The sequence below is a fragment of the Polistes fuscatus genome, unplaced genomic scaffold, assembly GCF_010416935.1.
Source record: "Polistes fuscatus isolate 324 unplaced genomic scaffold, CU_Pfus_HIC Scaffold3, whole genome shotgun sequence".
NCBI classification, from domain to species: Eukaryota; Metazoa; Arthropoda; class Insecta; order Hymenoptera; family Vespidae; genus Polistes; species Polistes fuscatus.
The window spans coordinates 15,727,997-15,745,259 of NW_025113107.1; the positions used below are offsets into that span (position 1 = coordinate 15,727,997).

At 32.4% G+C, this 17,263-nt stretch overlaps 3 protein-coding genes across 3 annotated transcripts in view; 1 reads left to right on the plus strand and 2 right to left on the minus strand.

Moving 5' to 3' along the window:
* Positions 1–1,387: 1,387 nt before the first annotated feature.
* On the minus strand, positions 1,388–4,353 carry LOC122519466 (zinc finger CCHC domain-containing protein 8 homolog). The gene is made up of 7 exons (XM_043638922.1): positions 3,949–4,353; positions 3,419–3,644; positions 2,965–3,290; positions 2,608–2,821; positions 2,346–2,526; positions 2,105–2,253; positions 1,388–2,038 (listed from the first exon to the last, which is right to left on the minus strand). The coding sequence occupies exons 1-7, from the start codon at positions 4,116–4,118 to the stop codon at positions 1,589–1,591; spliced, it is 1,716 nt and encodes a 571-aa protein (XP_043494857.1). The 5' UTR covers positions 4,119–4,353; the 3' UTR covers positions 1,388–1,588.
* Positions 4,354–4,423: 70 nt separating this feature from the next.
* On the plus strand, positions 4,424–6,195 carry LOC122519472 (MORN repeat-containing protein 3-like). The gene is made up of 3 exons (XM_043638931.1): positions 4,424–4,777; positions 4,845–5,134; positions 5,230–6,195. Exons 1-3 carry the CDS (start codon positions 4,602–4,604, stop codon positions 5,442–5,444), a joined length of 681 nt encoding a protein of 226 aa, XP_043494866.1. The 5' UTR covers positions 4,424–4,601; the 3' UTR covers positions 5,445–6,195.
* Positions 6,196–8,337: 2,142 nt separating this feature from the next.
* Positions 8,338–17,263, minus strand: part of LOC122519447 (extracellular serine/threonine protein CG31145) — a gene marked incomplete at its 5' end in the record, with an annotated part of 36,834 nt that continues 27,908 nt past the window's right edge. Inside the window, 5 exons of the mRNA XM_043638868.1 lie at positions 8,338–9,205; positions 10,540–10,813; positions 10,890–11,194; positions 11,336–11,428; positions 16,389–16,467. Coding sequence (XP_043494803.1) covers positions 8,995–9,205; positions 10,540–10,813; positions 10,890–11,194; positions 11,336–11,428; positions 16,389–16,467 — 962 coding nt within the window. The remainder of the gene's footprint in view (positions 9,206–10,539; positions 10,814–10,889; positions 11,195–11,335; positions 11,429–16,388; positions 16,468–17,263) is intronic.

Here is a 17,263-nt window from a genome sequence, read left to right on the forward strand (position 1 = left end):
TCTGCCACGTGCACCATTTTCGGTACACGCTGAAATTAACTTCTACGGCAAATCATTTTTCTCATCAAGAGATAAACAATGATTGTTGATATTATTTTTACATAGTTTATAATGATTTTTATGATAGAAAATATAAAAAATATGCATAATTACATTGAACGGGATATTACAAAAAGGGTGACAATATTTAACGATGATTGTCTTAACAAACTATCAGTATGTCTCCCTTGTTTCAATAAAATACATCGATGAACAAAATTATGATTAAAAAGCAATTAAATATGTTTCCATGCACATTCTTGCTTTAGATTCTGTTTCGTTACTTTACTGTTTTATTATTCTTGTATTTTTGTATTGTTAAATGAATTCGCTCCCTATTTATATGGTATACATTATTTTTAAAAATTATTTACAAATACCGAAGTTACATTTAAATACGCATAGCGAACCTAAAACTGGGAGGGGAACGTGAAGGGACAATTTTTCCATATCATTTTTCTTTTTTCCTGATAAAAGTACCAAAAATATTTTTCTCTCTTATAATTTAATACAATTTTTTACTTTCTTTCAATCGTTTGACACGATCGTAGAGAAAATTTCATTTATTTTCAAAGATACCGAGAAAAATGTAACTGATAAAATAATAATAATAATAGTAATAATAATAAAAAGAAAAACATAATTTCGTTCGATCACTTAATTGGTCTATTTTTAAAATGACTGAACGAATCGATTCGAAAATTGAACCATAAATCATCCACGAATCACCTCATTTATTTTGAAAATCGAATTTCTATTAAAGATAAAAATCAATACAATTCTAATATATATAGTATACAAATTATAATATATAAAAATAATAATATTCTTCTATATATATATATATTTATAATAGTCGATTTTCTCTTCTTTTTTTATTATTATTTTAATATGACATTCCACACAAAAAATAATCGAGAAGTTTTCATTTCCTTTATTTTTTTCCACTATATTGCTTGGCAGTTATTTCATTTGATGTTATGTATGATAAATAATTCTAAACAATTTTTTTTTTAATGCATTTATTTTAAGCAAAAGCAAAAAGTGAATAATTTAAAATAACGTAGAAGATAATTAATTTTTAAAATGCTTTTCTCATGGAATCCGACAAAAGTATTTGAGTGTTAATATAAAGAAAAAAAAATTTGAAGATTATTATATTTTTGTACTTTTAATTTGATGTAAAATAAGCATTGATTTACAAAAACTTATTTTTTATTATGCAATATCGTAGCATTTATGATTAAATTATATAATCTACTGCGGTCGAACAAGTCGTCCTTTTCTTTTCTTTTTCACTTTTTACAGTACTTTTTAAAATGTTAGAGAATGTAAATTAAAAGTTCAATATTTTTCAACTTATCGTCTACAATAATGCATTATTATTATGCACGATAATGCTATTATTATGCACGATATCTTTTATATTAAAATATTATGTACAAACTTTGTATGTAACAAATTATATTGGTATTGCAACTATTTCAATTAGATATAGTTCAACCCTGATTGAGATATTTTAATAGATAATTACATATTTTAATAGCTTTCACAAATCGCTATTAATTTTGGCCATAGTAGTTCGTACCTTTTGCAGAACTCCTGTCATTTGTTCGTATTTACCTGTAGAGTCTGGTAAATTTTCAAAATTTATGACGTCGCAAATATTCTTTGAAAATTTGTCTGACGACGGTAATTTATTAAAAGGAGAACTACTTTGTACTACTGGTGTGCCCAAATCTATTGATTTTATGCTTCCTTGACTTGAATTCAATGAATTATGCATATTTCGTGAGAGATTGGATTGTGGTGTGTGTTCGATGGATGGTGAAGGTGCTTCCGATTTCAAAGTATTATTTAAAGAATTGCATTTCGTAGGTGTTTCAAGATTAGATTGCGAGCTAGAGTCTTCAAGCTCTACAAGTAATCGTTTTTTTATGCTTTCGAGATCCGATAAGGATGGAGAATTTGTCCTGGACAACGGTGATACGCTTCCATCCTAGATAAATATATTTTTGGATAATTATTCAAATTAATAGCATATAAGATTATATTTATAACTTACAATTGAATCTTGCGATTGGCTATCAAATGAACACTGTTCCAATGTTGATGACGAAGATAGTGGTTCTGGAGGCTTAGAAGGTAAATTTTTTGGTAAAGGTGGTATAAAATGTCCATTAATAGGTACCGTTTCAACAATACTTTCTACTCCTACAAATAAGATGTGTATATATATAGATTTACTTAATATTTTCTATTTTTCATGGAAGAAGTAAATGTGAGGGAAAATGATAAGAAATTACCACTTAAATCTTCTATTTCCATATCGCTAGGTACTATAGATGAATTGCTTGTTGCAGATGTATTTAATTTTAATTTTTTCCTCTTATATCCTTCTGGTGTCTTTTTGTTACCCATAATTAATAGCATATTTTCCTTACTATGAGTATATTGTAGTTCAGGGGTCCAAGAATGCATTTGTTCCTTTAATCAAAGTCAAAATTTATATAGAAAATATTTATATAATAAATTGTTCATTAAAATATTACTTGTAAAAGTACTTACATCACGAGTACCCAATGGAGGTGAAACATTAAACCCAGGAAAGTCAACGATTTTGTTTATATCGTATTGATCTTTATCTTCTATGATTATCATTTCTCCCGGTTCCTCGTCAGGATCCAATTCTGGTGCTCCATCCGAATCGAACAGAGATAATCCTGAATGTTGTAAGCGTGCTTCTTCTAACCATCCAGGAGGATAACCGAGTGCTCTCATTCTATGAAAAATAAATTAATTATAAGAAATGAAAATGTTGTATTTTATCTATATAAATTTTATGATCTCATATACTTTCGCACGCATTTGTCTTACATTTTTTATATGAAAATGATTGAAATTAATTATTATTTCTTTTTTTACCTGTAAATATGCAAAGGTAATTCATTATCTCTGAGGCCCAATGCGTTACGTAAATCTTTGCTAATTTGACCAGGAATCAAGTGACTGAATTTTTGACCGTCATCTAAATGATATCTTATACCTTTATGATTTTTTTTTTTATCACTAAGATTCTTATTACGATTCTTAGTTATATTAGCTTGGTTCCAAGGTAATACACAATCATTTAAGTTATGGTTTCCAGAACAATTAAAACATGAAAGTTTTCTATTACATACGTTTTTTTCTTCCTCAGTATTTAATTTCTCTTCTTTTCTCTTTCTATTTTCATCAAATAATTTATAAGACTAGAAAAAGAAAGAAAACAGTATTATATTTGGATCATATATATATATGTTATGGCAATGTATACAATGCCCAGAATATATACATTAGATATGTATACATTATTGCACAAACTTTTATAAAAACATACCGTGTCATACGTAGGTACTTTATGATTTTGCCATATTAAAGGCTGTGTATCCAGAGTAAAGAGATCTTTGCTGTTTTCGCTTTCCACATTAGGTACAATAACTTTACATTCGTTCGGTTTATCCCAAAATTCTAATATTAGATCAGAGTAGTTACTGCACAGATTAATATTATTCTTTGAATTAATCAAAGCCTCTATGCTTATGGTTATCTCATGTCTAAATTTTCTGTAACATAAGAAATGTATCGGAACATGTAGCATTGTTTACATTTGTTATATAATTCAACATTTCTCATTAGAGTACTTTAAAAATATAAAATACATAAACATGTTAGATGTGTTCTAAGTAACGCGTTCTCCCGTGCATACAAATGTAAGTTATTGTTGAATTCAAATTATCTATGACTCGAATAAAAAGAAAAATGAAAAATTGAATTATGCATTTTTGGTAGAACAATGAAAATAATATGTATATTGTAAAAAATTTTATGACAGTTATTGTTTATTCTTTGTTAAAAATTAAGACTCACCGAGCAATTGTTTCATTTTGAAATATAACCTTAAATAGTGGCTGTTTATTGTCTATTATTAAAGTTTCCTCATCGAAAACAGACTCATCTTTTTCCGATTTAATATATTCTTGAACATCCATCTCCCAAACTGGTATTCGACTTATCATTATTTGTTTAATTTTATACATAAAAACTTGTTTCCCTCGTTCTTCTTGATAAGTTTACAAACACTGATACAATGCCATGCGAGTAATCTTATTTTTTCAAATTGAAGAAAACGGAAAGAGATATGAAGTGAAAAAAAATGTACACACGAAATTATACGATATACGAAATAAAGAGAAATATTACATTTGCCACAATTTATACTAAATACGTTTGTCAAATTAGACTCCGCCGTAATGTTTTTTCGCCATATTGGATTTAGACGATGAACGCTTTTACCACGCATAGTGTTGCCAACATAAATGTGATAGAAATTGAATATTTATGATGGTAAAAGTATCAGGTTAGCCAATAAGTTGTCAAAACGAAAATAAATAATAAGTGATAATTTATGTTGAAAGAATGCGCTTAAGATATGTGTTTTAATTCAAATATATTGCAATTTATCGTGTGAATTTAAATTTTATCTCATAAATCGTCGTTTAGTTTTTGATTGATTTAATAAAATGCCATTTTTAAAATGCATACGAATTTCTACTAATAAGGAACAATCGGAAAAAAGCAAAAAAGAAGGATTACGATGTTCCATATTTTTTCCACAAAGGAAAGGAATTTTTAAAGCACATTATAAAGGTGAATGGAAAGATAATAAGAAACACGGCAAGGGTACAGACGTAGACAGGTATTTGTTTAAATAATTTCCTTGATTTCTTTCTTTTTGCGTAGTTTTATGAACTTGTTATTATCAGAAATGGTTGGATGTACGAGGGTGATTGGTTTTGTGGACAAAAACACGGTTATGGCGTATTGAGTAAAATATATAAAAATAATAGCATTCGTAAAATATACGCGGGTTATTGGATGATAGGAAAAAAAGAAGGTTTTGGTAATCTTTGGTATGAAAATGGGGATTATTACGAAGGAGATTTTCATTGCGATAAACGTCACGGTTATGGTCGCATTTGGTACCAAAATGGCGATTATTACCAAGGATTTTGGAGAAACGATTTGTCGTATGGAAAGGGAATGTTTATTAAAGGTTTACAAATTCGAATTTAGCGAACGACAAATATCTTACATTTTGCAGTATAGTGGTTTCATCTAAATGTGTTTATTTTATTTAACTATTAACAGGAGATGGAAATCGGTACGAGGGTTCTTTCATCGATGGAAAAAGAAACGGTTTAGGTACATTTTATCATTTAGATAGTGGACAATGTCAATATGGTTATTGGTGCAACGATTTTTGTATTAATAGCATAATGCAAGATATTAATTGGCGGCAATCGGCATTGCATCCAACAGCATATCCCATACCGGAAACTAATATTTCGACCATTTGTTATTAATTCTCCTTTTTATTTTCCTTTATTACTGTAAATCCCAATCATCATTTTACGAAATGATTTATCATTTTTATTAAGAAAGACATCTTGGGCTTAATTTTGAATTTTCATTACACATTTGGGGTGACGATGTTTACCCCTAATTCGTTAACTTTGTTCTTTGATTGCTCTTCGTGTAATCATGAAATGTAATAATACTTCCTTTCGCGTTAGGTCATTAACTAGTTTGAAGTTGTATCAAAGCATTCATCACGAGTAACAACTCGCATGATTTTCCGCGGGTGTGCTTCATTAAAATGAAGAATAAACATTTCTAAATACGCTTCCGATTGTTCTCTCTTTTTTCTTCTATTTTTAATTTTTATTAAGTATCATTTTAATATTTTATTTTTTCTATTGGAAAATAAAACAAGTTTGTCGGTAAATAATGTGTAGATTGACTCTACTTTTACCATCGGAGGTTCGTTATCATCAAAGTTGGTTTGCACATTGTTCGGATAGATGGCAGCATACGTTCGTTTATCGATCGGCAACATGGAAAATAATATTTGTATAACAACCTAGTTCGTGATACGTTCTACATAAGTGTATTTATAAGTTACTATGTATACGTTTTAGATTTAAAGAGTTATAAGTTAGCTTAAGCTTATCAAATATTTGTTTCTGAAATATTTTCAATCCATATAAACAACTTACGCATACCCAGTGAAAAAGAGTAAAGGAAAGTAAAGAGCTCTGTAATATGATAGAAAAAGATATAGAAAAATAAGCGTGACAAAGTAAAAGATAACCTTACTAAAAATATATATTTAATCTAGCAATAATTAATATCCCCCCCTTTTTTTTATTTTAAGTTACGTTGTTTAAATTATCACAGAAAAATGTGAAATAATAAACGATATTAATTATTACTGGATACAGTTTGCTTTATTGTACTCGAATGGATTTGTATGTAATATGTGTGACATTTCATAATGTGAGAGTAGGATAAAACTAACAATAAGTCGTCCTTGGAAGATCCGCTAACGTAGTTAATCTTATCGATCGAGAAGAAAAATCCAACGACGTTTGTCTTTCCATCGTGCAAGTAGTGGTAAGGGGTTTAAGCGAAAAGAGCCAGGGTAAGGGCACTCGAGAACAAAGTGTTGGAAAACAAAGTTAGGCAGCCGCAAATTTGTAGAGATAACATACACACACGGAAAAGCATACTTTTCAAACGTAACCCATTGAATGCGTTTACTATCGAAAGTTCGGTGTACTTCTAATACAAGAGAATATACTCGCGTATTTTGCTCTCCTTATTTTCCGTATTGCCGTATTTTATCTCAACCGTGAAGAGAAATTTGTCGTAAAAACAAAAAAAAAAAAATAGAAGGAGAGAGAAAAAGAAAAGCAAAAAAATTGGTATTTACTTTAAAACAAAACATAACGTATTATACTTTTACCTATTATAATTTCTATTTATTCCCGAAGAACGGCTTATATCGAATTTCTTTTTGTCCGTTTTAGAACGAAGAAGAATTTTTTGGTAGAAATGTTTATTTGTCGGAGGAATATATTCGATTTGTAATATAATCGTCGAAGGACGATTAAAATGTATTCTAGTGTTGTTTTTAATGTAAATTCGTTTAATTAAAAGCTTTGCTTTTTCCCCTCGTTAACGAGGTCTTATCTTTGCGCTTTGCTTCGGTGACTGCAGGTTTATAAATATTTCATTTTAAAATGTTTTATCCTTGGTGTATCATCATACAAGTGAGAGAAACGATATTAAAATATTCGCGTTAAATTCAACAAACGGGATTCTAATTATAGCGAACTTATCTTAACACTTTTTATTTCTTTTTCTATCTTTCTCACAGAAAATTTTAACTTTTAGTTCAATTTTCTACAAAGAAAAAAGGAAGTAGAAGAAGAAGAAGAAGAAGAAGAAGAAGAAGAAGAATTAATTGAAAAGGAGAATAACGTAGTTATCAATAATTTGTAAGAATGGGCAATTTTCGTAGTCGAAGGAAATCATTAGCAAGTTTCTCGAAAATTATCGAAAAGTAGTAACGGGATCGAGCTTATCTCGATGTAAAATAGAACGGGATATAAAGAAACAATTCGTTCGATAAACTTTCAATTTTGACTAAAGAAAACATTAGGATCCCAATTATTATTTCGTTCGACGGGGATTATTTTCTTTTTTCGAGATTTATTTATTTCGATATTATACGCGGCTCGGTTGAAAAGTTTTCAGCCGCAACACGACAATCAAATTTGATTCTTTTCGTATAAGGTATGAGGAATTAAAAGGATAAAATGATAAATAAGATTAAGAATGATAATCGTTGTCATTAAAAGTGTCTTTCTTTGACATATCGATGAATACAGGTGCACATGAGAAACGTTCATAGAATTGTTGCACGCGTATTAAAAGCACGTTTTATACAAAATTTCTCGCACGCATATACAATATATTTATGTTTATCTATTTGTCTATTTATACATACATACATACATACATACATACATACATACGTTCTGATATACATGTATTAAAAAAAAGGAACAAATGAACAAACGTATATACATACATTCATACGTACGTGTACATAAATACATGTATTTATACATATCCTATATATCATATTTATATATTTATAATATTATATTACATATTCTTAGCGAATTCTTTTACTTTCAAAAAATATATTTAACAAAATAGGAATATAATTTTATACGACGGATTACAAATGTATGCAGCGATGATTTTCGCGAGTCGCTATAAAATTCTTCTCTTCTTTTTGTTTTCTTTTCGTCATATTAAAAATAAGAATAATGTTTGGAAAGAAAAATAATCGATAATCGTCAAAATTTCATTTAGGAAAGAAAAACGAGGACGAAATTCAAACGATTTCATCTTTCGAATATTTATATTTTCCCCTTTTATTTATATTTACAAGCGCGCGTGATCGATCTAATTCATTTTGATTACAAAACTACGTCATTACTAACGCGTTTGTTCATCGACCATCCTCTTTCCTCCCCGATCGATATCTCGAAATACCCGCATCACTATTTCTATGATACATTTATTTACAGAAAAGTTTTTTCCTTGTAGTTTTTTTCTTTCGCGTGCTTGCTTCTTCGTTTGTTGCGCGTGTATTTTCTTTTTCTTTTTCTTTTATTATAAATATTGTTATTTTTATTTTACTCTTTTTTTCTTTTTTTTTCGTTAGAAAAATCTCCCTAGAGATATTTTGATTTGTACACAGAGCTTTTCTTCCTTTTCAAAGGAAAGATAAATACAAAATAAAAAGAAATCATTTTGCCGATATTGTTTGTACGTTACAAGCATACAAAAAGTTACGCCTCTTGTTTTTAAACGGAATATTATAAAAGGAAATATTTGAAAGGATATATTAGATATAAATATAATAATAATAATAATAATAATAATAATAATAATAATAATAATAATGATTATCATTATTATACATTTGTATGTACATACTATACGCTCATCAGAGAGGGGATCTTGGATTTGTGTGCTTTTCGTCAAATAAAAAGGTTAGGGTTTTCCAGTTTTCTTTTTTTTCTCAGATTGGACGACCAATTGGTCGGAATCCTCGCGGTTTACGCAATCTCTGATAGCTTGTAAAATTATTCCAACTCTTCGATCTAAAGCGGTCAAATGGGGCTCCCATAAAACTGGTGCTACTGGATCCCTTGCCATGCTCTGCTTCATGGCTACGCTCAAACGTGTCGGTCCATTGTGAAATCTTTAATCAGAAAATCCATTTCTATATCAAATATTCGAATAATTGAATAATTAAATGATATATCGTGAAAATAACATTAACCGTTTAAATAATATAGTATTTTATTATGAAATAATTAAATATCTCACTTATTTCCAAACGAACAATTTTATCTTTAAATATATATATCCGCAGAAAGAAGCATTGATAAAAATGTAATATACGATAACGGGATAACATTTCGCGAAATAGTGCTATAATAGGAAAAATAAATTGCATATTTTAATTAAACTCAAAATGGAATGGAATCGAAATAAATTTTCATAATTGTTTGAACGCAGTTATATCCATAAAAAAACGGGGGAAGAAAAAAACAATGACTCGCAAGAAGTTAATGTAATTTTATCTTATAAACAGTTAATGCGTTAAAATGAATCGAAAACGGAGCAGACCGGAACGGAGCGGATCGGATCGGATCAGAACGATGACCGTTTACGATACGATCTGCTCGCTAAAGACAGTATCCCTTTTGACAGTAGAATAAAGTGCTCGCAACGAAGTAGTCGCAGGAAGTTATTATCCTATAATATCGCATTTAATGGACAACGTGTGGGTTTCTTTAACAAGTAGCACGATTTCATTCGAAGCGCTACTTAGAAGGAAGCAAGCCTAATTATATCTAATTCGTATTTATCACGTTGGAACGTAACTCGTGTATCGATCGAATTTAACGATAACACGTACTACATATGGCGAAAATTCATGTTTTTTATTTCATCCGTGTAAATATATTTCATTCATATTTATTATATTGAAACGTAAATCTGATCTCGATCGCGAAATATAGGATAAAGCAAAGAGAATAATTTTCATATAAATTATTTGATTTTATTAAAAGAACAATCTCGACATCGTAATCCCGAAACGACGATGTTGGCATTTTTTGTCCCTTTTTTTTCTTTTAACAACGGTGCAAAGACTCGTAAAAAAGTCAGGTTCGCGTAGGAGAGGAGAGGATAGGAGAGGAGAGGAAGGGCCGTCCGAGGAGAGAAAATCCGAGAGAACGAGGCTACTTTAGCGCGAATTTATCGGGCTCGTATTTTTCGGGGTTTTCGTCAGGGAACGCATTCGAAAAACGCATCGTCGTCGCCGTCGTTTCGCGCCCCCCGGCACGACGAAACGTCTCTCGTTTCGCGATTCGAATTTGCCGATCGAAGGTGAGATTCACGAGCGGCCCACCCCCTTCCCTATGCCAATTTCGATAAAACACAGTAGATTCCGATTCCGATTCCGATTCCGATTCCGGGGAAAATCCCGACGTTGTCGTCTCGTCGTTAGAAATAGGGGACACTCACCTGAGTAGGGTGGCCAGGGTGCTCTGTCTGATCATGCAGCATTGCAAGATAGGTGCCAGAATAGATGTCTCATCGTGAAAGGGTTTCCCAAAGCCACGACCATGATCAACGTGAAGGGTGAACGTGTCGTTCCCGAATATCTTGAATGTCTCGTAGTGATGTCGGTCCATATTCCCGGTAAGAAAATCAAAGACCGACATGTCCATCAAATCGAGAAGTCTCCGACCCTCGTCGTAAGGTGGTATCTCTTTCACCAGCGAACAATATTGCGAGTCTGGAAAATATTTCAAATTTCTTTCGATCCTAAATAATTATTAACGACGAGTCATTTGGAGAAAGATAATCGATACCGTGCTCCCATTGAGCTTTCCTCCGTTTGTGGTAACTTCTTCTCCAAGGATGCCTCCAAGCTTTTCTCGTAGCGAAAGATTTGTTTGGCAGGAAAGCCGCAAAACTACCCTCCAAGGTGTCCGGATTGCCGCAAACCGCGTGCGCCGTGTCACAGTAGTAACTGCACTTGCCGTGAAAACAAAGGTTACCTGCAGGGCTAACGAAGAAGGTCTTCAGTAGTTCGCCATCGGCTATGTTGTAAATCTCCGTTGTTATATTCAACGTTCTTCCCGTCACCGGCATCGCTCGTCGAAAACCGAACAATCTAAGAACAATTACAAAGATATATAATAGCGAATCGTGTAACTTTAACCGCTGTTGTTTCTTAAAAATCGTTCAACGAACATTTTTCATTCTACGCTTAGCACAGTAATGCACAATAGGAAGAAAAATGTTTAAATCTTACCTGTCGAGATGAAAAGATGCGATTTCTGCCGTGTGTCTTTCGAAATCGGTAAAATAGAAATGATTTGGTAAAGTTTGTTGCTCTCGTGGAAACCTAAAAGAAGTCAAATATGTGATACCGTATTGAATGGAAATTATTTACGCGCACAAACACACATATATAATTAAATGAAATTAACGAAATCGACGCGTTACCCTATCGATTACAGCCTCGGCTACCCTCGTTCTAATTTGCTTGATGTAAACATTTAATTAAATATATATCTACCGATCGATTCTGTTAATTAAATCGAACACGTTACTATAACGTCGCATGGATTATTTCAACGAATCCGTTCGATTACGCGTAATATTTCGGTGTTCTCTTTCTCCAAAACAACATACGGAATAAACGTCAATCTTTTTTCGAGACAATTCTTGGAGAAAAAATAATCAACACATCGTTACGCTTTTTTATTTATCAATTTTTTCATTTCTCCGTTCGTAGATACGAACTACTATTTCGGACAATTTGTTAAATAGTTCATATTAATTATTAATTCTAAGAAATAAAAATAAGGAGAAATAAAAGACGTATATTCTCGATATTACGATTGAAAATCTGCAAGTTCGTATGTTCGGTTTCGAAGAAGCGCGGGTATAAAAGAAACGAGGATACCGACTTTGAGAGAGTTGGACAAAATGCTAATACAAAATCCCCAAGTTTTATTGGTTTCTGGGTCGAAGGATCACCACATAGTGTGGCGAGAAGAAGAAGGAAGAAGGTTGTCGAGGGTTGAGGAAGGAAGAGGAAGGGAAGGAGGATAGCGGGGTGGTCGGGTGGTTGGGGTGAAAGCGTTGGCTTCTACGAGAGCATCGCAAACCCTCTTCGTGATCAAATATTTACTCGATGAGCTCCCAGCTGGTTTTACGGGGCCACCCGGTATACGCGTACCTACTGCAGACAATAACCACCGAACCTAAAATTCGAGCACGTCGCATGAATTCCTTTAAAGCTAGCGGAAGAGTACGTCTACTATTTTTTTTTTCCTTTTTTTCCTCTTTTCTTTTGCTTTTTTACTTTCACCCCTGATCTCTCTCTCTCTCTTTCTCTTTCTCTCTTTGTTTTTTTTTGTCTTTAAAGAAGAAACGGATATTTTTAAAGCGTTTTCCGAATACGAAATCCATCGAGCGAGTATTCTATTTCATCGCTTTCAATTCTATCTTCGATGAAAGAGCATTCATTCGGATCTTTCACTTTCGTTCCGTTTCGTTGATCGAATCTATAAAAAAAAGCGTGATACTCCAAAGACGTAGATTGATTTACTCGTCGGCGAGAGAGAAAGTACGATTGCTTTTTCTATTTCTTTTTTTCTTTTGCTTTGTTATAGTTCTTAACTAATTTGTTTTTTATTTTGTTTCTTTTTTTCTTTTTTTCTTTTTTTCTACACGGCATTATAAAGAATTGCCTATCGTAGATTATGGTTTTTATACTTTATTTATATGTTTTCCCCCCCCCATTTATTTAATGTCGCGTCGACAACCACTTGCAGGGTTATTAATGATCAAAGGAAACATTTATTTAGTTTATTATACAATTGCGTATCGAACAATTGGAAAAAGAGAGAAAGAAAATCTCTAAATTCGCCCTATGCAGTTGACAACTTTTCCTTCTAAGCCGGACTAATTAATACATCAGTGGTACTGTAATTAGCGCGTAATTTGCATCTGATTAAAAGTTAACAGTCGTTTGCGCTTGTCTTCGACCGAATCGCATCACCAGCAGCGCAAGGTGGGTCTCTTTCGAATGTATAGAAAATATATATATATATATATATCTTTCTTTTTCCCTGATACGACTAAACTTCCACTTTACTCGTGAGAATATTCTATTGTATCAAGGGTTGTTTGTTTTTCAAACTTTTTTTTTTCTTTCACGCTCCTCCCGATTATGGGGAAGGAAAGGGGTGGGTTGGTAGGATAGTGGAAAGATGCGAAGAAGAAGAAGAAGAAGAAGAAGAAGAAGAGAGATAAGTATCGATAGTTGAAAGAAGAAGGTTTATGAAATTCAAATGAATCTTACGCTTTACGAACTTACTAAATGGAATAATAAATGGAATCTTGAACCTAAGAAGAATTAATGTCGATTGATTTTTATTATAAGTAGAATTTCATTAAATTATTATTATTATTATTATTATTATTATTCGATCGCGAATAATTCAATTAAAAGGAGATTTAAGAAAGAAATATTTTACGGTTATCGAATACATGATTTTGATATAAATTATACTAATTAATTTGTAGATGTATTTTTGATACGAAATGGTATTAAGTATTTCGATGATAAGTATGATGATTGAAAAATAAGAAATATAATATTTGTTAAACGTAATATCGAGTCTTTTTGTTTGTTATTACGAATCATAGTTATAATATTCAAAGACAAGAATAGTAATTAGACGACAAGAAAGTTTTTAATCCGATCGAAGTCCATTAAATTCTGAAGTTTAAGTTACGAGATTAATAAAAAGGAAAGGAGAAAAAGTTGGCCGTCCAAAATCCACACGAATATAATATAAAAAGAGCTTTTTCTCCTAGAAAGTTTGACAAAACTTTGAACGATAAATGCTCAGAGATAGGAGTAAAAACCGATTCGAAAATGGAAAGAAATGTTCGATTTGGATGCTCGAGGAAGAACACGATTACGGAACGATCGGTTCGAGTTTAGTCGCGAGTTTGTTATTTTCCAGAAAAACGAACAAGTATAAATACGAGTACAATTAAACCCCTCGTCGAGTTCTGTTTTATGCGAGAGAATTAATTTAAATAAACAATATTAAATTCGTACGTTTAATAATATTCGAAGAATAAAATAAATCGAACGTTCATAATATTATTTTTATATTGTCGATTATATTATTTCAAAATGAACAAAAATTCGATATAACTAATACGCTTGAATGGAAAATATTGAACGATACGATAGATTTCAAAATTCTCATTACATTTCTAGGGTTTCGTATATGGAACGTATTTTCTATTACGATTCTTGAATAAGGGTTGGTACGAGGGTTGTTCGTATGTATTCGGGTATCTATATGTGTATGTATATTGATAAATAAAAAAGATACTTGCTCGCACGTTTGAAAACAAACACGCGGAGTCTTTTTTACGCGCGTTACGAGAAGCTTATTGCAAGGATTGTGTTGGTGAGATTGGTTGCATCGGCCGAGAGAGAGAGAGAGAGAGAGACGACGACGTTCGCAATTTCGGATGAAATTCTCTTACGAGAGTCCTCCTCTCTCTCTCTCTCTATCTTTCTTCTGCAAAACTTTTCAAGAAACTTATTGCCGAACTTATTACGAGTTTAAGCTCGGCTCGGCCACTTATCGCGAAATCTTCGGCCGACCGGAAGTTTAAAGGGCCAAATGTGCGAAGAGCGAGAGTGAAATGGAAAAAGAAACACCAGGAGCAAGAAAGAGAGAGAGAGAGAGGGAGAGAGAGAAAGAGATAGAATGCAATAAGCCACACGATGGCCCTTGTCTCGAATTTTCTCTCCGCTTCTGGATATTACGAATTCTTTTTGTTTTTGTTTTATTTTCTTTCTCGGACACTCTTGGCACAATTCTTTCTTGCTTTTCCTTCATTACTTTTAACCCTTATGAAATTTCATCTTTGATAATTCATTTCGTATAGTATTAAAAGGATAAAGAAATATTTAAAAAATGTAGGAAAGAGAAAAAATGCCTTTTAAGTTGAATCAATTTCAAATAGGATTAATGTAATTAGAATAAAATTGTTTCGACGTCCATATATCGTGGTCGAGTGATCAACGTTCAATTTTGATAAATAAATAATCGTCGAATATTATCGTAAAGAAATGAAATTCGTCGTATGATCGATCAACGATTATCGAGAAGACAAATATTTGTAAAATGAATCTTTGAGAATTGATTTGTAGGCTTCTTTCTCCTCGCGATGTGTGTAGGTAGAAGACAGTACCAACACACACACACGCATCTTCTCACATTTTCTTCTCGAACGAACGACGTCGCACTTACTTGCGTGGAGGATCGTATCAAATAGAAATTGAAACAATGGCGGATGTGACGTATCGTTTATTTCAAGAGAGGCTGAGTGAGAGACAGATGACAAACGGACAGAGAGAAACTAAGAAGAAAGGGAGGCTGTATAAAAGAGAAAGAGCAAGGCCAATTCGAGTGGGTCTCTCACGGCACGAGGCACTTGGGAGTCCACTTATGTAATTGTGCTCGTAATCCCATCCACGTAACTTCGTTGCTCGGCACCACAGGAAAAACTACTGACTTGGTATTTAACGACTAGTGTGCGAGCTGTTGGTTATACCGTTTATGAGATGTGGCTGCAATGATCGATGTTTTTCGCAACATCGTCTCTTCCCTATCGATTTTGCAAATTATTCTTTTGTTCTTTTTCTCTATTCGTAATATCAATAATGTATATAGTCAAATTGGAAAAGTTCTCTAGACTCGGGGAAACTCTCTCGTTTGTCGTTTTCTCCGAGGATTTTAGATTTGTTTACCGTTGATTCTGCGCGTTGTAGTCGGGTTCAACGTTCGTTCGTTGCATCAACTTGCCCAATGTTTCAATCTTATAATTTCATTCCCTTATCGCGAAGTATATGTACGCGGGGGGGAGGGATGCGACTATCGGGTGGCAGACCCTTCCGAAAGGATTCGAGCCGAAAATGAGTTGCGAACGAGCGGACAAATTGCCCTTGTTAATTTCTCGCAATGAATTTGACTGCAACTAAGAGATAACATCGAACTTTCCACCTCCGCAATACTATTATCGTTTCCGCATGCATAAGACTTAAGAAAACTATTTGCCATTTAAACTTTATTTCGTTTTGCGAAAGTATGTCCATAATGAATCGTATTATCGTAAAATATCGTTTCAAACTTTTATCTCTTGGTAACAATAGATAAAGGTAAGATGCTGCCCGCTTATTTTATAACGATTATAATTCTACGTCGAATATTTTCTTTTTCGTCTCTATTAGATATTAAATATAACGATAAGAGTTTACTTACCTCATCGGCTTGAAAAGTGCTTGCATGTTGTTCGCATAATCGATGACTAATTTCAATTGAGTACCACCTTCCTTCTGAACTGTTGACAAAACAAAAAGAACGATATTAAATTATATTTGATTATTTATTCTCGATCTTTTCTTGAAATCGTTTATTTAAATTCGATAGAGCGAATAATGCGATTTCATACTTGGCTAAACTTATGTTAGTAAAATACTAGGCATAGAACTATCTTGCAAACATACGTCTGAATTTTGCGTGTTGAACTATCGCGATAGCGAATAGAAAGCGGCACGAAATCATGTCATTTCTCTGATCTCTCTCTCTCTTTCTACAAATCATGCGATCCATGGGCATCGTGCATCATCGAGTAGGTAGTACGTGCGGATAAACATGCTCTATTTATCGCGAAAGATAATTAATCGTTGGACCTTTGAAAGGCTAATAGGGATATCGACTCGTTTTATTTGACCCTGAAGGCTTCGTCGTTTGACGAGCTTCTAAAGGCTCATGCCTTTTATCATTAAATTCTCTGTTCTTCGAGTTAACCCCCCTTGAACCCATTCCCATCAGTTTTCACATTGATTTCCTTCTCGCGTCGATAGAAACGTCGTGTTACGAAGAAATACGTAAAATTTAATCCGAGATTAACGCTTCTTCTTCTTCTTCTTCTTCTATTATGAAATTTCGTTAAAAAGATTATTATTATTATTATTATTATTTGCAGCAAAGTATTTATTGTTTATATTATTTATCGTTGATTTATTTGATTATATATATAAAGAGAGACGGACAAATTGAATCTTTTACATTTTAAATGTAGTTATTCGTAAAGTTTATTTTCAGTTTAACTAATATGTATTACATTATGTGTT

What these genes read in the sequence shown, in the direction of transcription:
- LOC122519466 (XM_043638922.1), bottom strand. Translation starts at nt 4,118, where the DNA reads ATGTATAAAATTAAACAAATAATGATAAGTCGAATACCAGTTTGGGAG. An exon ending in CAAAATGAAACAATTGCTCG is followed by an intron (nt 3,645 to 3,948) that starts GTGAGTCTTAAT and finishes CTTATGTTACAG; the next exon opens with AAAATTTAGACATGAGATAA. An exon ending in CTCCATTGGGTACTCGTGAT is followed by an intron (nt 2,527 to 2,607) that starts GTAAGTACTTTT and finishes CTTTGATTAAAG; the next exon opens with GAACAAATGCATTCTTGGAC.
- LOC122519472 (XM_043638931.1), top strand. Translation starts at nt 4,602, where the DNA reads ATGCCATTTTTAAAATGCATACGAATTTCTACTAATAAGGAACAATCG. An exon ending in AAGGGTACAGACGTAGACAG is followed by an intron (nt 4,778 to 4,844) that starts GTATTTGTTTAA and finishes TGTTATTATCAG; the next exon opens with AAATGGTTGGATGTACGAGG. An exon ending in AAAGGGAATGTTTATTAAAG is followed by an intron (nt 5,135 to 5,229) that starts GTTTACAAATTC and finishes AACTATTAACAG; the next exon opens with GAGATGGAAATCGGTACGAG.